This window comes from Barbus barbus (genome assembly GCF_936440315.1).
Source record: "Barbus barbus genome assembly, chromosome: 14".
NCBI lineage: Eukaryota > Metazoa > Chordata > Actinopteri > Cypriniformes > Cyprinidae > Barbus > Barbus barbus.
Window position 1 is genome coordinate 24,793,252 of NC_136742.1, and position 27,984 is coordinate 24,821,235.

The following is a 27,984-nucleotide window of genomic DNA, read 5'->3' on the forward strand; positions in this document are numbered from 1 at the left end:
ATTTTCTTCCCAATTTGACAGACGTCATTTGTGTTCTTGCACTTATTTTCCTTATGCATTTTAATTAGTACAGGACAACATCACCAAAAAAAAAAAATAGTGTAGAAAACATTGAGTAATAGAGTTCCATTTTACCGCCTATCAACAGATCAGGTGATTTATTGATATTCTCTCCCTTCATTTGTACCAGTACACAGAACGACAGAGATATGGAAAAGCAGAGAAAGATCTGAGACTGCATTGATTTTTTTATTGTCAAAAAATACAATTACAAAAGTTTTACCCTGTAATGAAGAACAATCTTCCTACCATACGGTCTCTGCACTAGTATTTGCACAAAGTAGATTGAGTTACAAAAGTCTGGTCCCCTACTGGAATGTCCAAATGAACATGATCACATGTTGTTGTAAATGCACAAAAAAACAAACAAAAAAAAAACAGCATTTACATTAATACTATAACAGTTAGTGATGTAGTAGTACAATTGTTTATTGTATAACCGTTTGCTACATTTAGCTGATTTTGAAGTGAAATTAAGAAACTGAGCAACCTGCTATTTTCAAGTGCTACATTAAAGGTAATTATCTCAGATATGTATGATGAAACTGCACTGTGGTTGCTTTAATGTGCACGTTTTGAATCAAACACTCAATATATGGAATTTTATTGCAGTCAGTACTGAAAGGAACATTAAATCTGGGTACTTTCTCTCACAAAATCTCACCTACTATATCTATATTGAGAGTACACAGAATAAACACCAGTCAATGAATCAGTATGTTGCTAACAAAATATATTCCTTTACTGCCAAACGTCCAAGAATAGACTGTAATGGTCCCTTCACCGACCCAGCACGGTAGCCAGCAGTGCCATCCGAATATACATCCCGTTCTCAGCCTGCCGGAAGTAAGCAGCCCGAGGATCCGTGTCCACTTCCACACTAAAAACAAAATATGATTAGGAAAGACTGCAAACAAAACTCTGTATATAACACTCCAGTTCATGTAACGTCCTAATTTGCCTGCTTAAAATTAGATTTTATATTGATGAATTGAATTAAGAAAAGCAAACCTGATTTCATTGACTCTGGGAAGAGGATGCATAACAACCATCTTCCTTTTGGCTCCCGTCATGATATGTGGGGTGAGGATGAACTGGTCGAAACACTGTCAGAAAGAATAAATCACTTATAATATGCTGATATTGAAGACAAAAGCAGATGCCATGATCTTTACAGCAAAATCTCTCACCGCTTTGTACTCTTCTTCAGAGGCGAATCGCTCCTTCTGTATTCTGGTCATGTACAAAACGTCAGTCTCTGGAAGGGCCTCTTCAATGCTGTTAAACTCCTCCTGTGGATATAGTTATAGAAGTTTATACATTTAAGGGGAAAAAAAGCAATGCAAATAAATGAAAAGCACCCAAGTATGGTCTATATAAACACCTGTTTAATGCCTTTGGAGGCCACAAAATCAATGATTTCGGCAGGCATGCTGAGGTTCTTGGGGGCCACGTAACGCAAGGTGATCCTGTACTGAGTGAGAAGTCTAGCCAGAGAATGCACAGTGCGGCCATGTTTCAGATCTCCTACCATGGTAATCTGAGATTTAAGAAAAAAGATCCAAAAATTGCACAAGACCGTAATCTTAACTGAGCATCGCAACCGGAGCAACACTGCAACATTCTGTTTGGAGAGGCTACTGACACAGAAATTACACACTTCAGCTCCAAGTGGAAATCTCAACAAGTTGATAGTTAAAAGATGACAATATTTTTCCCCAGTATACTCACAGTCATGCCATTGACTGTTCCCAGCTCCTCTCGGATTGTAAAGATATCCAGAAGGGCCTGAGTTGGATGTTCTCCAACCCCATCACCAGCGTTGATCACTGGCCGCCGACAATGCCTTGCTGAACTCTACAAACCAGAAGCATTTTCTGTTTAGACTGACGCTCAGATCAATTTGGTTTAGCAAACCCTAGCATGTAAAATTAATTTTATTGATGGGAAAAAAAACTGAATCTCACACAGAAAGGCATGCAATATTTATGAGGAAACAGGTCAATGTTGATGTCATATTGTCTACTCTTTAAGTTTTTTTGGGGGAAAAATTAATACTTTTATTCATCAAGGACACATTAAATTGATCAAAAGTGACAAAGATGTTACAAACTACAGTTTTGTACTACAAAAGTTTTCCAGTTTTACAAATAAACAGCATTTATGACACTGAATACAGGAGTAATGACTGCTGAAAATTCTGCTTTTAATGCAACAACATTTGACTCACTTCTACAGCTCCAGGTATGGGGTGGCGCAGAACAATGACATCAGTGTAGCAGCTCATGGTGTGAACGGAATCAGCCAGAGACTCGCCCTTCTTCGTGGAGGACGTGGACTCACTGAAATGCACCACTGACCCTCCCAGACGGTGCATGGCCGCTGCAAACGAACTGCTGGTGCGAGTGCTCACCTCGTAGAACATGGAGGCCATGACTTTACCCTGGGAGAAGATGAGCAGAATGGAATTAAATAAAGTGTTTAAAACAACTTATTTTATCTATGTTTAAGACATCTCCTTCAGCAAGAGGTTCTGTTTCCAAAGGCCACAGATGCCCATTGAGGCAGAGATCTACTTCAAACTGACACGTCACTGCCAGATTGAACAACATCCTGTCTCCAGACTGCTGCTCACTTGAGAAGTTAAATACTCCTGCTGGTTTATGTCATGAATGCTCAGGATGGGCTGTAATAAACTATAAATCATCCAGTGACATCTATTCTAGTATTGGACAGAATGAATCGGAGTAAAAAAACAAAAAAGGTATTGTGGTCTATAGTGGTCTATATAGTGGTCCAATTTGCTCATTCCACACTATCAAATAAGAATTCTGGATCCTTAATTCCATTGCCAAGTCCATTCCATTAGTATGAGACTCACCATCTACCTTCAGGCAATTTACCCTTGCTTTTTCTCTCTCTCGTAGATTATATATACACACACTACTGTTAAAAAGTTTAGGGTCTGTAAGAGCATGTCAATGCTCACTAAGGCATCATCTATTATATCAAAATACAGTAAAAACCGTAATTATGAAATATTAGAATTTTAAATTTAATATTTTAAAAATGTAACATTCCTGTGATGCAAAGCTTTAACCTGTCAGCCATGATTTGCTTCAAATTCAAATTTTATTTGTCACATACATATACATACATAGTACGACATGTAGTGTAATGTATTGTACGACTGTCCAACAAATTGTCCAACAAAATTAAGAAAAACCTTAAAAAAAGTTTACAAAAATACAAATAGAAAAAGTACAGTAAACATATATACAGAAATAAACTAGCAATAAAATAAAATAAAAAATAGATATGAGAATAAAAATAGATATGAAGAATAAAAATAGAATATGATTCTATATAGATTCTATAAAAAGTAAAGTGTATGTCAGTGATAAAGTGTCCGTGTGCTGTGCAGTGCAGTAAAGTGTATAAGTGAGTAAAAGGAATACTAAAGACAAATGGTATGTAAATCCCACTCATTTATCCTTACGTAACCTTCTACAAAGTGCAGATTGTAATTGAAAATGTGCAAAGTGGAAGTGTGGGGTGATGTGCTTAGAGTGGAGAGAGGTTAAGACTCCGAATGGCCTGCGGGAAGAAGCTCCTCCTCATTCTCTCTGTGTTTGCCTTTATGGAGCTTTTCAAAAGCAGTTAATATTCTTCAATGCTGAAAACCGAAATATTGAAATATCTTTGTGGAAACAGTGGCTACGTTTACATGCACAATTTTTGGTTCAATCAGACTGAATTCATTCCAATTGATGAATCTGAATGTAGTGTTCACAGGAACGCTAAATAAAGTGATCGGGTTGATGTGCGTGTTTATGTCACAGGCTTCAAATCGGAATTGATTTTTTTTCTCACTGTTTGCATATAATAACCACTCTCCTACACCGTTTCTTTATTTGTTTTTAACAGCAGAATTAATATTTTCCATTTATATTCATCCAGAAATATAAACCGATGTGCCGTGCTGCTCATATTTATCACGCAGTAAAAATGCCCCTCCCCGCGCACAAAACGGGTTGCCTGTGGATGAGTCCAAAAAAAAAGGACTGGTAGGAGGTTGTCCTGCTCCACTTCACAGTTGCCAAGTGAAAGGAGTTTTATAATGACAGGGCATGCACTTATACAAAAATTCTCAAAAGGATGAACCGCTTGTTCCGTGCGTCATACGTCATTACGCTATTTCTGTGTCATTGCACATGCGCAGTCCTTTCAGTTTTCAATCTGATGGAGTGTTTTACAATCCGATTGAAATTTCATTCCGATCAAGCTCAATCGGATCGATTAATGTGTTTACATGAAGCTTTTTCAGTCCGATTGAGCCGTCAATCCGATTACAAATGGATTATTTGGTTGCATGTAAACGTAGCCACTGTTATACTTTTAGGAATCTCTTGATGACTACAAAGCTCAAGAGCAGCATTTATTTGATATCTATCCATCTATCTACAGTATCCATCCATCCATCCATCAACCTATACATCTGTTTATCCATCCATCTCTCTATTTATCCATCCATCCATCCCTCTATTTATCCATCCATCCATCCCTCTATTTATCCATCCATCCATCCCTCTATTTATCCATCCATTCATCTCTCTATTTATCCATCCATCCATCTCTCTATTTATCCATCCATCCATCTCTATTTATCCATCCATCCATCCCTCTATTTATCCATCCATCCATCTCTATTTATCCATCCATCTCTATATTTATCCATCCATCCATCTCTCTATTTATCCATCCATCCATCCATCCATCCATCCCTCTATTTATCCATCCTTCCATCCACCCCTCTATTTATCCATCCATCCATCCCTCTATTTATCCATCCATCCATCCATCCATCTCCATTTATCCATCCATCTCTCTATTTATTCATCCATCCATCCATCTCTCTATTTATCCATCCATCCACCCATCTCTCCATTTATCCATCCTTCCATCCACCCCTCTATTTATCCATCCATCCATCCCTCTATTTATCCATCCATCCATCCACCCCTCTATTTATCCATCCATCTCTCTATTTATCCATCCATCCACCCCTCTATTTGTCCATCCATCCATCCCTCTATTTATCCATCCATCCATCTCTATTTATCCATCCATCCATCCATCCACCCCTCTATTTATCCATCCACCCCTCTATTTATCCATCCATCCCTCTATCCATCCGTCCATCCATCATAATCTCACTTACCCCAAACGTTTGAACGGTAGTCATTTAAAAACAATACTACTTTTTGATAACATTTTAAAGTTTATGACAGAACCATTTGTTCTCACAGTAAATGTTTTTAATTCCAGAGAGTATTGACTTGTGATTCAATAAGACATGAACCACTCTGAATGATTCAGTCAGCGAGAGTCATTAGACTCTAATAACTCATAAGAAATTGATCTGAACCTTTTTGACACATTGTTTGAGAAGAACCAGCTCATGAAACAGAAACATAAAAGATTAAATTCACCAATTAGACATTTTTATTTTTAAATATCAAGTGATGTGTATTAAAAAAAAGAAAAGAAAAAAGAAGAATTTACTAATAGTCAGTATACCTTCAAAATATCCAAGGGTCTTTCTTTCTGCACCATCAGACGAAGAGTATGTGCCACATTGAACAAGTGTGACATCTAAAGGCCCAAGACAGATAAGAAAGATTGATGAGCCACTGTAAATACACAAATACAATATTTCTGGACTCTACAACAGGATAGATAACATGGTGTCACCTGTTCCTTGCTGAACTGGTGCACAGACAGGACGTGTTGGCCCACCAGCGGGTGCAGCAGTGGGGAGGTCTGGGGGTGGGACAGGATCTGCTGCTGCCCAGCTTGAGGTGATAGGATCCTGGCCAGGGGAGGAGGGTGTGCATATGCATCCATTGGGGGAGCCAATTCTGATAATGGAAGCAGAATAGTGCCACAATCAGCAACCAATACATCACTGCCATGTATCAGTAAATCTCACTTTATGCGAATAAACTGAACACAGCATAAGAGCTCATGTGATCAACCTGAATCACAAGTAACAGCATGCATGCAAAGCATGGGCAGCACAGGGTAACAGACCATCATGTCTTGTTTCGATTATGCTTAAGACTAAACTATGCCCATGAAACGAATCCAGGAACAAACACAGATTGGCAGAAAGAACAGAAGCTAAGGGTGGCAAAGCTCTTGTAAACATCACTACAAACGTCAAACCTGCATCATACGGTGCTCTTAATGACACCTCCTCTTCAGCTGCTCAAACATTGAGGCACAAAGTTTGAAAAAAAAAAAATGCATTAGTAACTGCACAGTTATAAATTTTAACATTTAAAAAAAAAGAGAAAAAAAAATGTTTATCATAATTGCCAATGCAGTTTTTGTAAAAAAAAAAAAAAAAGTTTTCAAAAAAAGGGTTTAAAAGTTGGTTGTCTGAAAAACTTGGTAAAATGTTTCCAAAAAGAGTAAAATTGTATTATGTAATTTATTAATATTATAAAGCAACAAAGTGTGTATATATATATATATATATATATATATATATATATATATATATATATATATATATATATATATATATATATATATATATATATATATACACACACACACACACACACACACACACACACACACACACACATTTAACTATTTGTCGTACCCCAATGTCATATAAAATCACCAATTTAGTAATTTGATTCAAATCAGGTTTTAGCAGTATTTTGCATGCATCCACTTTTGTACTAATTATGTCTTTATTATGTCCTAGCTGATTTTAAGGTTTGAGATATTTAGTTCTAGAGGTTTTAAGTTTGTTCAATTACAAAACATGCTCGAAAAAGATTGATTGTTTAAATGACCTTGATCAAGTGAAAATAAGGAAGACTGAAAATATGGATATTAAATTTCAATTCACAGACAGTTGCAGAATCATGAGACTTGGATACAGATTTGATCAAACTATACACATCACATGAACTTTACCCAATGCCTTTTGGCGTTGTATGATAGATCTTTTGAAACCTGCATATAAAAACATGCCTTGCTTGAGATTTGATCATATTGGACCAGCAAATGGTTCAGCTGAACTAGGGCTGAACGATTAGTTGCATTTGCGATAATATTGCGATATGAAAAAACACGATTTTTCAACCGCAGAGGCTGAGATTACAGCGTCACGTGACAGTAAAGAGGTGTGTTCGTCTTGAAGATCGATCGGTATGAGACAAAGTACAGTGAAAGAAAGCATAATATTAATATTAAGACCCTTTCACACGGGACGCGGCAGTCGCGAGTGTCTAGTTAATTTTCAGTGAGAGACATGCGGAAAGCGGCAAACCGCGCGAGCGGTGGTGCTCGTGCACCCAAAATCATGCCGCTTCACGGCAGGTGCCGTCAAAGATAAAATATTTTATCTTTTTGAAAGTGGCAGCCACGTCGGCTTTAACCAATTTCTGAACGGAATATTAACACCCAATCACAGAACATTTCACTGAGCTCATGTGTTGAAAACATGATATATATATTCTTATTTATCCGTCTAAAGTTAACAGACAGTGATTAAAAAGTGCAATCCACATGTTTATTACAGTGACTTTGAATTAATTACCTAAATACTGAGTGTGGTAAAGCAATAGATTTGTTTTTATATTTCTGCAATCTACTTTAGCTTGTGCGATTTGTTACTGACTTTCACAATGTTTGCACCAGGCTTATTTGTCAGTGCTTTATGTTGTCATAATTATTACATGCTTACAATGCTGGAAGTTCAACAAATCAGTCAATATACTACTGTGATTGTAGTTGTTAAAATGTCATTCATATCGATTCATGCATCAACTAATTTCATTGTAACATAGGCCAAAAAAAAAAAAAATTTGCAATTAGATTATTTTCCAAAATCGTTCAGCCCTAAGATGAACCATTTGCAAGTTCAAGGGACATACAAGCTCAAACAAACAAGCAACTGATGCTAGCAAAACAAAAGTATTTTTTTTTTTTATAAAATTGAACTATAAACCAATTATTTCCAGTACAGTGGTTCATTTGGCACACAAACTCATGCACAAGCTCTGTGGAATACTCTGTATGTACCTGAAGGCAGACCAGGATCGGACGTGCAGTGGATACGAGGTGGGAGAATGAAGCGTCCGTCCCCAGCTGAACGGCGTGGACTCGGGGCACGGCTACGGACCACATCAACAGATGCTGCCTGACGGGGACGCTCAGGAGTCAATGCCTCACTCACACGCTGTAATTGACAAGCATGGTTATTTGCTTCCAACGATGCTAAAAAGGATCAGCCGTTTGGAGAATGAATGAATGGTTGGGTATTTGTTAACCAGTACACATTAGAAAGCAAAAGTTGAACCATAAACAATGCATGTTCAGGTTTTTGATTATAGCTAAAAGGATCAGTTAGTGCATTACCTTAGGAGCATCCTTTATCACCTCGGTTGTTCCTGTCGGGGGTGTTGACCATGACTTCACATCCTGACCATAACCTGGAGGTACCAATACCTTAAGAGAAAGAGGAATGATAGAACATTGAAATTAATGACAAACATGTGCTCCAGACCACTTTTGCTGGGTAGCTAATAATTAGATGTGAGAGAAAAGGTACCAAACCACATACACTACTGTTCAAAGGTATTTTTTGTCAGCGAGGATGCATTAAAGTGATCAAAACTGACAGTAAAGACTTTTACATTGATCCAAAAAAATATATATTTCAAATAAATGTTCTAACTATTCAAAAGACCCTGAATAAAAACACACAACATAACAGGATTTCCAGATCAGATCTTTACCTGTCCATCAATATAGGCCACCTCTCCTCTGAGCACCACTCTCATGACTTTTCCTTTCACTTTCATGCCTTCAAATGGCGTCCACTTTGACTTGGTGAATTGCATGTGCTTCGGAATAGTCCACTCTTGCTCCAAGTCAACCTGGAAAATTCAAGTATAACTTTGAAATCTGAAAACATTTTGAATTTTTAGGCAACCATTCACCATCTGAACTTTGTAAAACTGATATACCTCTACATAAGTGTCTTCCTGAGCAGGAAGAGAGAATATTTTACGGGGGTTTTCATAGAGCCTCTTGATGATGTCATCAATGGTAAGACGACCCTCACTGACAGCCGTGAACAGTAGAGGCAGCATAGTCTCCAGACCCGGGTAACCTGGAGGTGGTTTCTCAGAGTTCTTCTCCTCTACTGAATGAGGGGCTGGAAGTAAAAAAATAAACAAATAAAAGCTTCCAAGAACTGCTCAGATGTGGCCACTTAGTTTTTTTGAAGAAATAAATCATTTCATATACTTTTACTATATCAGATCATCTTGTAGGACTGCTTGAAAGTCTTTTGTTCAGGCACAGCAAGCATGTCTGACCAGGCATTTAGAAAATATATGCCACAGCAGGAAAGAACAGGCTGAAGTTCTGTATAAAGTTTGGATGTAGCTTGGAACTAAAGCAGAATCTTAAGTTGACAATTTTGGTCTCAATTTAGGGATTTTTAAACAAGATTGTACACTTGTTTGTCAGGCAAACAAAATTAGATACCTTTTTAAACAGAGGTGAAGCTCAGCAGAGATATTTGATCCCATTATTACCGTGGTCTGTTGCGAAACAGTCAATGATGTCTAGATTTTCCCACAGTGCCTCCATGTCCTCACGTGTACCAAGCATGGGCCGCACTTGCGCCCTGCCGTTTCCAATGGCAGGCAGATTATCTTCACACAGGAAGAGATGGTGGGGTGCCACTTCACATGTCACCTGGATGCCCTTTTGTTTAGCAGCTCGAATTATCAGAATCTGAGAAACAATGCATGATTTTAGTTGGTCACAAATCACAGGAACATGTAAAGAAACTGTATGAAAGATTTACAATGAAGATATAATAAAATGCAGTTATTAGACCATGACATTGAACAAGGATTCTTACCTCTTCTTTCTTGGCAACATGGCAAATATGAACGGGTCGCTGATACAGCTGCGCCACCATTAAGATTGCAGCCACTGTCTGTTTTTCTGCATGTGCCACAATGGGCAAGTGCTTTGGCCACTTTTCAAAGTGCTGCATGCAAAGAAAATCGTAATCAAATCCTATCATGAAACTAAAACATGAAAAATTGCATCATTAAAAATAAATGTAATTTTTTTTAAAATACAAATGTACTTTATTATTGAATGTACTTTAAAAAAAAAAGTTAGATTTTTTTATGTATTTTATAAAAGTTTTATTTTTATTTTAAACAGAATACAAAAAAAATAGATTTTTATTTTAAAAAGGGTTTTTATTTTAAGTATGGTGTGTGCAGAATTATTAGGCAAGTTGATATTCTGGTCATATTTTTGTTCCAAGAACATTTTACCAATTCCAAACCACATCAACCTTAATAACTACTATTGATTTTGTATTAAATCATTTATAAGTGATATATATTTGTCCATGAAGGCTGGAAGTCAAAAACTCCTTATTTCAGGTGTGCAGAATTATTAGGCAGGTTTTCTTTTACAGATAAAATGAGCCAAAAAAGAGATTGAACAAGAATAAAAGAAAAACAATTATGAAATGCCCATGAGAAGGATGCAATACTAATGCAATAATAGAATTAGCAAAGTTAAGGCATGACCATTGGGCAGCGAACTGCTCATTGGGTCAGCACGGTCAGAAAAAACAGGTGGATAAGAAAAGACACGTTAACTGCAAAATAATTAAGAATTAATGTGAAGAATTAGGTGAGAAACCACCAGGAACCATTTAGTCTCCAGCACCATTTTCCAGAACTGCAACCTTCCTGGAGTTGCTGACCCAATGGTCATGCCTTCACTTTGCTAAAGTTTTTGACTTCCAGCCTTCATGCACAATCATATACCGCTTATAAATGATTAAATACAAAATCAATAGTAGTTAAGATTGATGTGGTTTGGAATTGGCAAAATATGACCAGAATATCAACTTGCCTAATAATTCTCCACACACTGTAGATTTTAAATCTACAAATGTATTTCAAATATATATATATTTTTTAAATACTGTTGTATACCTTGTTGTTTCCTTACCTCCATCCACAGAGAAACATTATCCATTTTCAAAGTGGAGTATGTGTCATTCAAGTACATCTTCAAACCAGCTGTAGAGCTAGCAATGGATGGAAGAAGTGCAGCATTGTCTGATGACGCCCCCACAAAAAGAGCATAATCACAGCGGCACCCAGCCTTGGCAAGCTAGACATATTTATGACAGAAATAAAAAGTCCATAAACACAATTTCCCAGCAGAGTAGCATATATAGCGCATAACTGATGCTCTGTGATAATAATAAAATATTAGGCTATTAGCTTACTAATTGAAAAGGTTTAAAAAAAATTATTTTAAAGCAGATCTACTCTACAATGAATTTCATCCTATAATTAAATTTATTAATACTGCAGTGAAAATCAAAAGCAGCTTTATTTCAAGTAACCATTTTCTAAAACAACCTGCTTTTAAATTTGTTTCTTCTTTTTTTTCCCACTACAAAACTATGCACACAAGAGAAATACATAATTATCAGCATATATTGATGTAATTAATGCAGCGTCACATGCCAAAAGTTCTGTCAGTGTTTACTTTCACTCTCTGTATAGCGAATTGACCGAAGTAAAAATGTTCACCGGCATAACTCTTGCACAATCCTTGAGTGTTATCATTAGTTTGCCTTCATGGGTTAAAACAGAAATTTCCAATATTGCGACATGACATACCCCCCGGGGGGGCCCCGTAAATTTGCACTATACCACTGCAACTTCCCTATTTGGTTTCATGTAAAAAAAAAACCAATATGTAATTTGTTGATGTTACCTTCTGTGCCATAGCAAAGGAGCTGGGGTCAATGATGGCAGGGTTGGTATTGGGCATGGCACACACCATAGTGATTCCTCCAGCCAGGGCAGCAGCTGTGCCTGAGGAGAAGTCCTCTTTGTAGGTGGCACCAGGCTCCCGCAGATGCACATGGACATCAATCAAACCTTTAGACATACAAGAAGAAATGGAATCAATATCAATGTAATATTTGTTCTGACAACTCAGTTACATCTGAAAGGATGGTGGCCATACTCACCAGGTAAACGGATGAGTTTCTGCGAGGTCATGCAGTCTATATGAGTCTTCACACGAGGAGCATGACCAATTTGCCCCAGCGCCTGCCAAGCCCACATACATTACAATCTTCAGATTTTTAGAGGTACAACAGCATAAACAGATGTGACCAAAACTGAGGTTTTCCAAGCAGGATCACGAAATGCTGCAAGACTAGTCAGACCAGTTACTTACATTTCACTGCTTGTTATACTCTGTATAATTGTGTATGTGACGAATAAAAATCTTGAATCTTGAACTAGAGAGAAAAAAAACCCTTACACTTCCCAAAACATCACCAGATGACACATGGACTTGTTTTATACCTTACTGACAAACTGAAACTAGCTTTAAGAGTGCTTCCTCTCTTAATTCCGATTCGATTCTGTCCTCACTATGTTTTGAAAGCCACTGAAAAAAATAGCTTGCCAAAAGCATGAAGTACCGCACACAGGAAAAGCATCTGTCATTTTAAATATTTCATACAGGAAACACATTTTTTCTGTCCAGAACAGCAGGGGCATGAATGTCTGAATCTAGCTAGACAGACAGACAAATAAATAACTAATTTACCTGTATTAAAAAAAATAAATAATAATAATAATTTATTCTGTGTTTCAGAGCAGCAAAACGTAAACTACAGCCAGTGACACACTAGTAGCCTAAAGTTTTGATGGATGACGACTGTAATCAAACAGTGACAAAGGATCATGCATTAGGCGCGCGTTGTGTGCGCTCTCGGTGCACTGATCACTATAACATCATATTTCTGCTTGAATATAGATCAGTATATTCACGTAGTTGAATACAGCAAGTGTTTTAGATCAGATGCTCACGCGTGTTGGAGAAGTTTGTGAAGATCAGTGGCGTTTATGTACATACGGGCATCAGACGCTCCAAACAGCTTGTTCTTACAGATTATTCACTGATGGTGTCGTGAACAGTGAATAACATTAAAACATTATTTTTATTTTTTTTATAAAAAAAAATTCATTCATGCAATATAAAGATACATCCCAACAAGCCTTTTTTTTTTTATGCATTTTATATTTTTTCACTTGGTAGATCTTGGTGAGTTTCTCATTTGTAAAGTAGATCTCCACACAAGAAAGTGTGGGCACCCCTGACATACACGCTGCAAAGTTTCAGGAATGACATCCACATATTTATGCTCGATTAACTCTCGAAATAGCAGTGAATGACAGTGATAACCACGGCAACGGATGGGACAAAAAAAAAGTCTCTAAAAGTTTATACTACAGATGTGGCCATTACAAATGCATTAATTTTGTTGGGTTGTTAATGTGAGTTTGTCACAGCTCACCTGAACAAACAACTTGGTGCACTTGATGTCAGTGATGAGTGGTACGGAGTAGTCAATGGCCATTCGACGAGTACGGTAACCTTTGGTCACAAAGGAGGACAAGCGTCTTCCACCAGAGTTCCTCATGGACAAATTGACAACCAAGTCAAAATGGTTCTCCTCCAGATAGTCCATGATGTTCCTTTGCTTGTCCTTACTAGGGCAGTCACTCTCCTCTTCAAAAGGCCAGTCCACTGCCATCACCTGATAGAAGACATAAGCAAACAGAATTCATAAAACTTCATCTGTTTGATTAGCTGTACAAGAGAAAAGAAAAAAACGCATCAGAATTATCAGATTTTTTTTAATAAGTCAAAATATGTTTTGTTATTCACTGTACCTTGACTCCATGTTCAGTGTAGAAGTCAGCAGTGCCTAGACTGGCATACAGGTTATAACCCAAACTCTCCAAAGTCTGGACTGTGGGCAGAAGCTCGCTCTTACTCTGAAAGAATTTCAATTGAATACTTTTATACATTTTTCACTTAAGGGATACTTTGCCCCAAAATTAAAATTGTCAATAATTACTCACCCTCATGTCGTTCCAAACCCGAAAACTGACACGGAAGAGAAGAAACTATTCTCATAGCTTCATAAAATTACGGTTGAACCACTGAAGTCACATGGACTATTTTAACAAGTCCTTAAAACCTTTCTGAGCCTTGAAGGTGTCAGTTGCGTTGCTCTCTCTGCAGGGTCAGAAAGCGCTCAAATTTCATAAATCTTAATTTGTGTTCCAAAGATAAATGGAGGTCTCACGGGTTTGGAACGACATAAGGGTGAGTAATTAAATGACAGAATATTTGGGTGAACTACCCTTTTAAGAATCTAGATTTTTACAAACTCTAATAAAAGTGAAAGTGAATGCTCAAAATGTGCACCACTATACTACAGTGTTGTGGGAAATTTCCAGGAAGTTCCTATGTTTTTGTTAATGTGTTTTAGATATGTTGACACTAAAGTGATCTGTGAGGTTGCTAGAACACTGCTAGTGGGTCGTTTACTTTTACAGTTGAAATAGCCCTTTAAAGCAGCTCCTTCAATATTAATATATGCAATTTGCATTCTAAAAAAAAAACGTTTTGCTTGTTTTATCACTTTATCAAGTGCTATAAAAAGTCTCAGTTAGCTTAACGCAGTACACGTAGCAAAGGGTTTTTTTAAGAATAGAATTAGAATAGAAAGTGCTAGAGTTAGAGGATCAAATAAAGATGGAAGAGATGTGTTTTTAGCTCGGCTTGAGTTGGCCAGGTCATTCCACCAAGAGGCAACATTTAATGTAAAAGTGATTTTGTGCTTCTTTTGGATGGCACAATAATGAGCCGTTCACTTGCAGAACGCAAGATTCTAGAGGGCACATAAGTCTGAAGTAATGAATTTAGGTAAAGGGGTGCAGAGCCAGTGGTGGTTTTGTAGGCAAACATCAATGCCGTGAATTTTATGCGAGCAGCTATTGGTAGCCAGTGCAAATTGATAAACAGTGGTGTGACGATGTGCATTCTTTTTGGCTCATTAAAAATGAATCTTTAATTAATTAATTCATCAATCAAAAAAATTTAGGCTTAAGGATTTGTTAAAAGTCATAGCCTTATGTATGTAATGGAATAAGCAATGGTGATGGTAGTGAAACTAACAAACCACAGCTTTCAGTAATGCGAATTAGAAAATGAATAGGAGCAGACTCAAATAAATCAACCTGCTGTAAAGTAAGCCATTACCTTATAAGTACCAATAGTAAGGAGAATATTCTTTTTAGGGATTTTGAAGCCAGTGCTGAGCATGGCTTTTAGATAGGCCTCATATCGGTTTTCCCCGAAGCAGGCCACTTCTCCAGTGCTGGTCATCTCAACACCTAAAATCACATCTGCTCCAGCCAGCCGTGAGAAGGAGAATTGAGGAACCTGAGGGTCAAACGCAGATCAAGCTTATGTAGATCTTAAAAAATAAAAATACTGATATAGTTCAAGTGTTTCCATTAAAAACAGCCATCACCGAGATTTCAATACCTTAACTCCCACAATGCCATTACCCTTCATCAGCCCGACAGCCTCAACTTCCTCTCCCAATATGACTCTTGTTGCTAGGGCAACAAGATCCACACCAAGTGTTTTGGACACAAAAGGGAAGGAGCGTGAGACTCGCACATTGCATTCTATCACCTTCAGCTGATCATCCTGTTGACAGACACACATGATGTAGTTTCAGCACCAAATATTCTGAAATGCACTCATCCTAGCTTAAAGGAACACTCCACTTTTTTTTGGAAATAGGGTCAAGTTTTAAATAGGAAAAATATCAAAACTCATTGGTCATTTGTGAGCGAGATGCTAATGGTCTAATCCGATTCAATGATCTATGCTAAGCTAAGCTAAAAGTGCTACCGCCAGACCCGGAGATCGGCTGAATGGATTCGAAAACGATAAAACTCAACTGTTCAACTCTTGGGAAGTTGGAAAATGAGCCTATTTCCAAAAAAAGTGGAGTGTTCCTTTAAAAACAAATATGATGAAAACTCACCTTGGCAATGAGCTGCAGGTTGAAGGGGCCGGTGACCTGAAGCTCCAGGCCGATCGCGTGAACGATCAACTTAATGCGCTCCATGGTTTTCTGGTTGATGTCTTGAGGAGGAGTCACCAGTGTGGCATCTCCAGAATGCACCCCTGCGTTCTCCACATGCTCAGATACCGCTATGGCAATGACCACTCCGTCACAGGCCACAGCATCCACATCTATTTCCTGACAGCAAAATATCACCATCAAAAAAACGTTGCAAAATGTACAACTGACAGTGCAAATCCTGCCACCACAATAGCTTTTAATATAACACAGCAATACTACAAATGAGAACTACAGGATTCAAATTACACAAAGATCAGTGTTGTTATTGGTAACGAAAACTATTACATTTGTTTTCCTTAATTGAAAAAGCTAAAAAAAAAGAGATGAAAAACTTAAATTACTGAAACTAAAATAAAACAAAGCTAAATAGAAATAATAAAAGCAAAAAGACTGAAATGAAAGCTGAAAATAATAAAGGGTTCCTACACATTTTCCATTTCAAAATTCCATACTTTTCCAGACTCAAATTTCCAAATCTCTCAGTAGATTTTCATACCATATTTAACAAATGGTTCATAGAGCATTATTTTCAGCTTTATATTTGATATATAGTACAGTCATCTGTAAATAATTTTATTTTCTCAGGTTTTTTTTCTCATTGATTCTCAAAGTGACAACATACAGAGTCCCTAAAAAATAAATAAATAAATAAACTACAGATGTGCATGGGAATGTTTTGCATGCTTAGGCATTACAATTTCTAGTTTTATATAACCTATTTCCTTTGTGTATCACTGCCATCTTACTATGAACAAAAAGATAGCATGGATGCACATGAATTAACAGATCTACCTGCTCAAAATCTTGCTTTTCTTACGGTAGTACCTCTAATATCAAGGCCTAATGTCCAATTTAACCCATCCTCTGTGGTGGTGGAGAAACTATGACACAAAATGGGCTGATGGCATAACATTTGCCAAGTTCAAGGGTCTATAAAAAAGATTGGTACTAAGATTTGGCTTTCATTGGGGCAGTATGCCATATTTCAAGGCCTTAGATCTCTTTAATGCATAGTCTGTGGCGGCCAAGAAACCATTGTCCTATATGCTAAATTTTATGGCTGGTATTCCAATTGTATATTTTGCCTACAATAAAATAAAATATACTAAAATCAATCGTTTTAAATTCTAAAAGTGAGTTTAGGCATTATAAGTTATACTTATAGTATTGAAAATTGATATTAATTTTGAGAATAAAGGTAAACTAAAATATAAGAGAAATGAGCATGAACAAGTAAATATAGAATATGGACTGACACAAACAATATAAAATCCAACATCAGTTGATTGATGGCTATCATTTCATACGGGTTGTATATAATAGCCAAATTTATAGTCTCAAATCAATTTTTCATGAAATCTCTCATGCATTCTCAATTTGAGCAACAATAGTAACTAGAAAGACAAATCAGGACTTGAAAGAGTTATATTGTGTAATATTCAAACCCCATGTAATGTATGCGATGAAATACCTGTTCAAACAAGCAATTTTTTATTTTGTGCCAACTAACAGCATTACCTAGTAATTAACTCCCATCTCTCCCATACACACACTTGCATTTTATTGTTAACTGGAACTGCCTGAAGGTGGGAGCTGTGCGTGCAAACTTAAATGCTGTTTTTAGTGACTAACCTTGGCCTCCTGAATGAATTTGGAGATAACAACAGGTTGTTCCTTTGACACAGCAACAGCGTCGGTCAGGTACTTTTCCAGATCACTGTCTGAGTAGGCAACATTCATAGCAGCCCCGCTGAGAACATATGATGGCCTCACTAAGCAGGGATAACCCACCGTCTCACAGAAACCCACAGCAGACTACAAGAGAAATGTCAAGGGGTCATTTGAGGTTACATGCAGTTATAGAAGAACTTATGTCTTCCTTTGGTTATTAATTTCACACTACATTTCCAGAGTGTCCTTGGCATTCCTTAGAAATGAATAAAATTAATTATCTTCATATCTTACCTCAATATCAGACAGCTCTTTCCATCGGGGCTGGCTGATTCCTATGGTGTCCAGCATCCTGGAGAATTTGAAGCGGTTCTCCGCAGAGTCAATGAATTCAGGTGAGGTGCCCAGGATCCTGCACTGCTGTCTATGCAAAGACATGGCGATGTTGTTGGGCAGCTGTCCACCCATGGACAGAATTATTCCCTCTGGGTTCTCCATCGTATAAATGTCCATCACCACCTGTGATGAAAAGCAGGCAAATGCAATTATTCAATTTTCATAAAAATATTGCAATTAGTATATTTAATATTATTTTCATAAATTTATATTTTATTACGTTTATTATTATTATTTATAATATGATTAATTTTCGCATTTATAACATTTTAATAACATTTAATTTCTCACCTCAAATGAGATCTCATCAAAATACAGTCTATCGCACATATCATAATCTGTACTGACTGTTTCTGGGTTGTAGTTCACCATAATTGTTTTGTATCCCATCTGTGAAATGAACAGTTCTCAAATACACACTGAAATTTCACAAAATAATGAATTTATGCTTCATTTTAAGCCACATTAAAGTTAATTTTCCTTTAAAACGGATGGCTCACCTTCCTCAGCTCCATAATACACCCAACAGCGCACCAATCAAACTCCACGCTGCTTCCAATGCGGTAAACCCCAGAGCCGATCACCATGACATGGGGCTGCTCGAAAACCACATCACTTTCTGAGCCGTGATAGGTCAAGTACAGATAGTTGGTGTGGGCTGGCCACTCGGCGGCCACTGTGTCAATCTGTTTGACCGCTGGAAGGATCTTCCAGTCACGTCTCAGCTTCCTCACGGCCAGCTCAGTGCTACAGCAGGGGAAAGAGCAGATTTAGCGTTCTACTGTGACCCATATTAACTAGTGGTCAACCGATATATCCCAAAGGCCGATATATCAGCCGTTTTGTGGGATTTTTCAAATATCGGCATCAGCCGATAAGTTTTTCCGTTTAGCCGATGCGTTCGAGGCGGGACTTTTTTGACGGCGCTGAGAGCAGCAGCGCCTGAGCACATAGTGCTCACATTCTCCCTCTAGTTCGCTGTCGTCGTTAACAGTTCTGTCTATATGGATAGAAGTCTGTCTAATAAGCCTGTCTTAAACAAAGGAATTAAATGCATACAAAAATATAACTATTACTTTTATATTATTAGTAACAAAGGCAAACGTTATAATACTTTCTCGTTTGCCGACAGCATTCAGAATCAGCAAATACGCACTTATATATTTTAAACAAATCTTTGAATGACTAATGGCCATTTAATTTCACAAACTTAGTAGAATCCAGTTGGGAGATCTTGTGAAGTGTGCATGTATATCCTGCATGATCGCGTGTGCTCTGCGTGACGGTCGGTCAGGAGGAAACGTGCGATCAACAATCTTTAAACTCGTGATTTCAAACTATGCTGCGCTTTATGCATTTGCCGACTGTCATATTAATGTAATTTTCACTGTGTGCTGTATGTAAAATGACTGTTACCTTGACTTTATTTGAACAATATGATTCCCGAAGCACACAAACTTCCCAGAATACTGAGTGCCCTGTTAGTTACAGTGTTTACGTCCTTTTTAATTATATTTTTATTAAATATTTTTTTGAGAAAAATACTTTGTCATCTGAAGTATAATGTTTATTTTACACTTTTTTTTTTTTAAACCCTTTTCAAATGATTTCAAATTTCTTAAATATTAATTAACAAATAGCATGTTTGTTTGCATAAAAAAATATATATATTAATTAACATTAAATAAAATTATAATCGGCTATATATCGGCCACCCTGCTTTCCAAGATCAGCGGTCAAAAACCAATATCGGTCGACCACTAATATTAACTATTGTTAATAAAAACAAGTCTAGATTTGACAGTTGTGATTTTCTGAGTACCTTTGCACAGCTTGGGCGATTTGTTTGTCGGAGAAGCCCAGCTGCTTGGCTTTCCTCATGACCTCAGGTGGCATGGCAATCTCATCCTGATTATATGCCACTAGAAGTTTCTCGTGGTCTGTGATGTTCTTCATCTTGTGTAGAAACCAGTGGTCTATCTTGGTCAGCTCATAAAGCCGCTCAACAGTGTAGCCCGCATGCAGGGCAGCTGCCAGAACAAAGATGCGCTTGTCTGTGGGTGTCTGCAGCTCCTTCGATATGAGAAAATATTTCGGTTTTTGCTTTTATGTAGGTTTTTAATAAGCTTGTTGCACAAAAATCTTGAATCTGACACAGGAGTGAGATGGTAGATGTGTAACTTCATTACAGACCTCTTCGGACACTGGTTTGATGGTGTGGTCAAAACCAACACAGTTCTCATCCACCATTCTCAAAGCTTTCTGGAAGGCCTCTTCAAAGCTGCGGCCAATGGCCATCACTTCTCCTGAGATGGAAGAGAGTGCTGAATGAGATCACAACACACTGGATATGCGAGTTCAGAAAATATAGCACATTCTGAACTAAGACTAAAATGTGTCTTTTTCATTGCCATATAAAAATTTACAAACAAGCATTTTTAACACAATGGTACTCTAACAATTAAACTAAAACTATGCTTATTAAATATGCACAAATAAAAATAAAAAAAAACACTATGAAAGGCAGCCTGTTAATAGTCCCGGTTACAATTACCATCAACTTGGTATAATAACATTGCAATTCCCAAATGAGCAAAATAAGACTTTGAATGGATGGCGCAAAAGAAATACAAATGTAACTGCCGAAGCAAATATAAAATCAATTACATTTTTATCATTTCAAAGAAACAAGCAAGCAATAGCCAATGAAAAGGCTGTTGGTTGTTAAATATTGTAGGAAGCAAAAATTGGTGAATCCAACCAAAACCAATTACTTGTGCCTGCAGCACAAAACTCCTATAAATGTAGGTGCTATTGTGTACGAGATGCTATTGTGTTATTTTTTCAGTTTCAGTCATTTTATTACTTCTAATTTTTAGTTAAATTAAGTTTTTCAATCTAATATGTATATTTCATTTTATTTTAATTGAAGCCAATTTTTAATCGTTTTAGTTAACAATCACACTGGTTTGAGAATTACAATATCCAGATTTCTCTTGAATTTTTTTTTTTTTTTTTTTAAAGGAGGCTCACCGACACTCTTCATGGAACTGCCAATTTTAGTGCTGACTCTGAGGAACTTGCTCAAATCCCAACGAGGAACCTTCACCACACAGTAATCCAGACTGGGCTCAAAGTTGGCTGTTGTGGAATTAGTCACTGAATTCCTAGAAAACAGTGACTTTTAAGCAATTTTGAAAAGAACAACACTTAAGTCTACAATTACTTTCTGTATAATAGCTCATTCCAATGAAAGAACTCACTTGAGCATGGGCAGAGGGATTCCCAAACCAAGCTTAGCGGCCACATAAGCCAGCGGGTAACCTGTGGCCTTACTGGCCAACGCAGAGCTTCGTGAGAGACGAGCGTTGACTTCAATGATGTAGTACTGTCAAGACACAAAGAATGGGATTATGGCTTGATCACTGCTTCCCGAGACTCATTTTTCCTGGATGATAAAGTGGCTGAATTACCTGCTCAGATTCTGGATTTAGAGCATACTGAATGTTGCACTCTCCCACAATGCCCAAGTGGCGAATAACTTTGATGGCAGTGTTTCTCAGCATATTGTATTCATAGTCATTCAGTGTCTGACTAGGAGCCACCACTATGGACTCCCCAGTGTGGATTCCTAAAGGATCAATGTTCTCCATGTTACAAACCTAAATGAAAAAAAAAAAAATTTGAAAAGAACAAATGGTAAACCACATACTGCTAAAATGTGAAGGCATGTAGGTATAAATAAATATGTCAGTATAAAAGGGAAATCACAGCTCTAGGTGCTTCGTACCGTAATACAATTGTCATAGGCGTCTCGCACCACTTCATACTCTATTTCCTTCCAGCCTTTAAGTGATTTGTCAACCAGGACTTGTGATGTGTGGGCAAAGGCCTGGGTGACCAATGTGATCATCTCCTCTCTGTTATTAGCAAAGCCTGAACCCAATCCACCCAGGGCAAAAGCAGACCGGACCAGAACGGGATAGCCGAGTCTTTCAGCAGCAGCCACTGCCTATAGAAATCACAAAAAAGTTGGACCATATATATATAAATAAAGATGTTGGTTAATGGTCACATGACATGCAGGTTAAAAAAAAATAATTTTTTTATTAAGAGTTTAATTTCAATTGATGTCATTTTAAAAATTATTTATTTTAAATTTTACACTTTTATGAGTGATTTAATTATTAGCTTTTCATTAAACTCACAAACCCTCATGAACCCCAGTTTGGGAAACCCTGGCGTAATGTAACGTTGAATGCATGTTGTAATAACAACAGATGGCACATACTTTCTTACTCTTAGAATTTTATATCAGTATGGTACAATGTTACCCTATTTAAATCAGTGTGATAAATGAGTAAGGCCAAAAGTAATCTAAAAGTAATCAAAAAGTAGTCTGATTATATTACCTAAAATGTGTAATGTAATAGATTACATTAACTACAATTTTGTCATTTATCTTTTAGGAAGGGGGTGTCTTGCAAGGGTACCATCATAATTAGAAGTCCTTGGCATAAAAACATTTGAGACGCCCCGATGTACAGAAGAGTAATGAGCTGACCTGTTCAACAGACATAGCTGCTTCACTGGGGGCAACATGCTCATTGATTTCCTCCATCTTCTCCACAAAGATCTTTCTGTCTTCAGTCATCTCTATGGAGGCCACTGGGGTTCCAAGCACACACACTTTGTATTTTTCCAGCACTCCTTGCTTGGTGAGCTCCACACCACAATTCAGGGCCGTCTGACCACCGAATGTGAGCAACACCCCATCTGGACGCTCGTTCTTTATCACCTATTTGAAGGACAGCAGGATGAACGTTTGACAAACATTTAAAACCCTGAAGTCAAAAGCTGAACTTTGTGTTTTAAAGCATTATTTCAGTTTTCAAAATCTGTCAAGAAAACGAGGCTATGTAAATAACTTTGGGATGGACAGCTTTCTCTTACCTGGGTGACATACTCTGGTGTAATTGGGAGGAAGTAGACTTTATCTGCCAGGCCCTTTGAGGTCTGTACTGTGGCAATGTTCGGGTTGATGAGAACGGTTTGGACGTTCTCTTCTTTCAGAGCTTTTATAGCCTGAGAAAAAAAAAAATCAATTTGGAAAAAACTGCTTACATTTACTTTTGGTTAACTTATTACACTGATGATTAGATTTGTCCCAAAATGTTGGCTTTCGACTAGCCCATTGTTTTTAAGATTTAGTTCGTAAGCTAAGATCAAGCAAGTTTCAAATTAATACAGGAAACTGATAAAATACAACCACTTCTATTACTACTACAATCAGCTAAACAGTTGATATGCCACACTTAATTTGCACAAACACTCAAGGTTTTTTCTCCTTTGACAAATCACCTGAGATCCAGAATAGTCAAACTCTCCAGCCTGTCCAATGGAAAGCCCTCCTGAACCCAGAACCAAAACTTTACGAGGTCGAAAAAACGCTTCTGGGTCAGGCGATCCAGGGAAAGTGAGGTGCTCTGTTAGTCTTTGCTTAACTGCAAAAATGATAAGGGTTTAGTCATGTCAACAGAATTACATCACATCAGTAATAATGTTATTACAGTAAACAGATACGACATAAGTATGTAAACAATCCTACAAGAACAAGTGTACGTCATAACAGATCACCTGATTTTCCAGTTTTGCCCTCTTTAGCATCTTTGACTGTATCCAGAAACACATCAAAGAGACCAACAAGGTCTGTTGGGCCTGCCATGTGTTCAGGATGGAACTGGACACTGAAAATGAGAAGAAAAGAGATAAATTATCATCAACAACTTAATACAACATTTAAGCCCATTGATACTGTATTTATGTAAACAAGACACAATTGACAAATGAAGGCCAACCTGAAGAGTGATTTGTGGTTGTGAACGATGCCCTCACTGGTTTTGTCATTGGCGTTGGTGAAGAGCACATCCCAGTCTTCTGGAAGAGTTTTGGGATCCACAGCAAACCCATGATTCTGAGAGGTGATGAAACAGCGATTTGTTCCTTTATGGATGCAGGGTTGGTTATGGCCACGATTACCATACCTGAAATACACAAGGACCAATAAAGTTGTAGCTTTTAAGATTCACAATTAAGTGCTTCTCAGGCATAAACCATATCTGAATGAAGAAAGGCCTGTAGACTAGTATCTCACACGGCCTTGAGCACAAGCAAAACAGAGCAACTATCTCAGGACTCAAAAAAAACACTACCGCTTATCCCAGGACCAGACTAGCCTACCCCAGCTACTGACTAGACTGCTGAGCTCAGCAACTAGATTTCACACCATGCTGCTCCTTGATGATAACTGGAATGGAATCTGCAAACAACTTAATCCACTAACCATAAAGTGATGCTGTCTGGTTTAATCACACAGCGAAATCCTAATATTATTACTATGCTGCTGTGACTATCTTGTTTTAATGATTTTTGTTTTAACTACAAAACAAGTCAGATTTTCCTTCAGGTACAAAATATTAAGAATGTATCTTGAACATAAGAGCATTATAATAACCTCACTAAAAGAATACTTTTCTAAAAGCTATTTTAACTAAATATCTTTCTGTAGCTTCAAATGCATTCATTTTACTTTTGTTTACTTCATGTGATTTTAATAACATGCTCCGCTATCCATCAATTTGTCTTTAATAAATGTGATGACAGCATCCAATAAAGGATTAGTCCATCCAAAAATAAAAATAAAAAGTCATTATTTACTTTACCCTCGTGTTGTTACAAATCTGTATGACTTTATTCTATAGAACATACAACATTACATTTTAGGCAATGTCTCTCTTTTTCTGTTCATACAATGGAAGTCAGTGGGCTTCAATGTTGATCGGTTCCACAAAATAAAAATCCATTCGGGTTTGGGGCGACAAGAGGATGAGTACATAACAGAAAGTGAAAAAAAACCGAACAAATTGCTTACTTCATTTTGTATGTCTTTGCACCAATGACCAAAGATAAAAGCTGATGGCCCAGACAAATCCCAAAGACAGGTTTGGGATTCTGCACACATGCCACCTTCCTTATATTCTCTACAGTCTCCTTACAGTATTCAGGATTGCCAGGACCATTGCTGATGAACAACCCATCAAAATCTAGAGAAACAGAAGCGCAGTAATATAATTTTCTACTGATTTTTAGAATTACTATTAGCATTTACAGCTGGGTTTTCTAACCCTAAAACAGCATATTACCATGTATCTTTATATAAAAAAAATTTAAATAAGAAAACCTTCGGTAATATGGGAAACAGTGCCATGGCTCACCCTTGCTATCTAGAGGATAATCCCAGGGGACAACGGTGACTCGGGCACCTCTTTGGCAAAGGCAACGGATCTGGTTGTACTTGATGCCACAGTCTATGGCAGTGATTCTTACTGTGCCCTCTGGATTAAAAACCTTTGGTTCCTGTTGAATCAGGCATAAATAACAAGAAATAAGACGTCATTACACAACATTAATCACATTAAAATTAATCTAAGAATATCAAGATACTTACTTTCATGGAAACTTCTTTAACAAGATTCCGGGTGTCTGGATTGTCAAATGGAATGTCATTGGCTGAAGTTCCTTCCACCACAAGTTTCCCCAACATGGTTCCCTTTTCTCTGATCTTTTTGGTCAAGCTTCGAGTGTCAACCCCTGATTTCACGGAAAGATTAACATTAACTCCAAAACCAAAACTTAATCACTTAATTTACCTTGCATAAATCAAAACTAATTCTTGGTAAAGAAGAACTTGCACTGATTGACCTTCAAGCCCAGGGATGCCTTGCTCTCGGAGCCACTGATCCAGAGACTTGGCGGAGCTCCAGTGGCTGGGATTCTCAGAGAGCTCCCCAACAATAAGAGCAGCAGCATGGATTTTGGAAGATTCAAACCACTAGACCACAAAGAGGAATATTTAGAACACATCATACCAGTAGTATTAGAACAATCTGCTTTAGACGAATTATGATATATTAAAAGTGTATGTGGATACAAGAAAGGAAAAACACCTTGCTGAGTCCAAACTCTCCATCTTCCTCTTCAGGAACACCGTAATTGCCAATCAGCGGATATGTCAGAATTAGTATTTGAGACTTGTAAGAGGGATCTGTGAGAGCCTCTGGATAACCCACCATTCCTGTCTGGAAAACTGAGGACACACAATACATGACTTAGTAATGTACATCAGCACCTAACATATTACATTACATTATATATTTGTATAGTTTTGATTATTATTTCACATATTACCTTATATATTAAATTTCTACAACATTGCTATCTTAGCAGGACTACAGGTTGGGGTCAGTATGTTATAAGAAGGGTTTTGTCATTCCTAATGAAATTGCCTGCAAATATCTATGTCTAAATGAATAAGGAGCATGAAATTAAAGGGGAAAACAAATTAGATGTCTGCCCCTCAAATATTTTTGCATTCAATAGTTTTTCTTAGTCTTCAAATGAAAATGCTCCTTCATGAAAACTGGAATGGCATGGAAGGCCAAGAAACCAGCCTTTTGTTCCTCTGCAAACTCCATAATCCACTGACCATAACGTGATGCGGTCTGGTTCAGATACACACAGCAAAAGTCTTGTCATTATTCTGGTTTATTTTCTTTAACTTGTTTTAATGAGGTTTACATTTTTCCCACTAGAAATGTCAAAATTCTCAGGGAAAGAAATTGCAAACAACATTAATTCATATTAAGAATTATTTCAAATGCATCTTGAATATGAGCATTTTTTTCTCACAAAAAAAAAAATAAATAAATAAATTCTAAAAGTCATTTTTACTTAATATTTTCCAGTAATTTTGCAAGGGCATTAGATGTAATATTTACCTTTTTCCATTTGCAATTTTTAGAATATGCACAGGGTACCCATTAAGCTTCATCTTTAATAAATACATATCCAATATCAAAAAAAAAATAATAATTTATACACGTCAATTTTTTTTAAACGCAAACTTGTTCTTATATTCACATTTATTTTTTATGGAGAACATTGAGAACTAGGAGGGACACTTAAAAGGGTCACTTAAAATTATGGAATACACTTCCTTAATATCAGAAATGCACCAACCCTGGATTACTTTAAAAAGTTGATTAAGACGCATTTATTTAAGGTTGTGTTTAATTAATTCTTGTTTTTTTGTATTGTTCTTTTTGCGTTTTAGTTTTAATATATACACTCGTCCTGTTTTCTTCCGGTTAGAGAAAACAGGACATGTGTGTGATAAGGAGAAGTGGCAGAAAACAGGGCTGAGGGACACACATTTCCAGTAACGTTACATTTTCTTTGATTTCACTTACCAACTTCACCAGACACTGAGGATATGGCACCGAACAGACGGCCTTTAAATGTTGTCCCGTCCTCCAATACTAAAGATGCCATTTTCAGCAACATGACTGTTAGTAACTTACTTCTAAACCCAAAAAGAATCTCGGTGAATATCTAGAGCTTAAAAGTATGTGAACCGAACTGGTTGACCCGTTGCACGTATGTTTTCCCTTTTCGCAGAAGTTCCCACGTGAAAACCACGCTGCTCAAGGTGACGTTCACCCGAATGCGGATTAAATATATGCGATCTCAAATATCATGCAGTCCTGATGTAGAAGAAGTTCACTGGCTGATTGCGATGTTTTAAGTGGGTCCAAGCCAGACGAGCTCTGGTTAGTAGAGAGAAGTCCACGCTCTGCTCCAGTCACAGCAGCGTGGAGCCGAAAATCCCTGCACGTCAC

General features: G+C 37.3%; 1 protein-coding gene across 2 annotated transcripts; it reads right to left on the reverse strand.

Moving 5' to 3' along the window:
- Positions 1 to 230: 230 nt before the first annotated feature.
- On the reverse strand, positions 231 to 27,982 carry LOC306880237 (multifunctional protein CAD-like). Of its 2 annotated transcripts, XM_079433617.1 has the most exons (44): positions 27,556 to 27,966; positions 26,254 to 26,393; positions 26,009 to 26,138; positions 25,755 to 25,897; positions 25,522 to 25,663; positions 25,179 to 25,350; positions 24,106 to 24,291; positions 23,885 to 23,994; positions 23,609 to 23,751; positions 23,201 to 23,332; positions 22,812 to 23,045; positions 22,038 to 22,259; positions 21,721 to 21,909; positions 21,511 to 21,635; positions 21,281 to 21,414; positions 20,441 to 20,553; positions 20,070 to 20,320; positions 18,748 to 18,994; positions 18,539 to 18,637; positions 18,146 to 18,370; positions 17,813 to 17,995; positions 16,079 to 16,297; positions 15,568 to 15,735; positions 15,280 to 15,462; positions 13,902 to 14,006; positions 13,523 to 13,765; positions 12,182 to 12,263; positions 11,923 to 12,089; positions 11,143 to 11,307; positions 10,022 to 10,153; positions 9,690 to 9,891; positions 9,114 to 9,304; positions 8,883 to 9,023; positions 8,503 to 8,592; positions 8,167 to 8,323; positions 6,289 to 6,327; positions 5,815 to 5,981; positions 5,641 to 5,715; positions 2,291 to 2,503; positions 1,792 to 1,917; positions 1,445 to 1,600; positions 1,251 to 1,352; positions 1,072 to 1,166; positions 231 to 940 (listed from the first exon to the last, which is right to left on the reverse strand). In XM_079433617.1, exons 1-44 carry the CDS (start codon positions 27,647 to 27,649, stop codon positions 841 to 843), a joined length of 6,732 nt encoding a protein of 2,243 aa, XP_079289743.1. In that variant the 5' UTR covers positions 27,650 to 27,966; the 3' UTR covers positions 231 to 840. The 2 variants fall into 2 exon arrangements, with proteins under 2 accessions (XP_079289743.1, XP_079289744.1); XM_079433618.1 differs by lacking the exon at positions 6,289 to 6,327 and having other exon boundaries at positions 27,556 to 27,982.
- Positions 27,983 to 27,984: the final 2 nt, after the last annotated feature.

Excerpts from the sequence above, each read along its gene's own strand:
- LOC306880237 (XM_079433617.1), bottom strand. The coding sequence starts at position 27,649 with ATGTTGCTGAAAATGGCATCTTTAGTATTGGAGGACGGGACAACATTT. Across the intron at positions 22,260-22,811 it reads CAGCTATGTCTGTTGAACAG|GCAGTGGCTGCTGCTGAAAG; the intron begins GTCAGCTCATTA and ends TGATTTCTATAG. Across the intron at positions 16,298-17,812 it reads AATTCATTCAGGAGGCCAAG|GAAATAGATGTGGATGCTGT; the intron begins GTTAGTCACTAA and ends TTTTGCTGTCAG.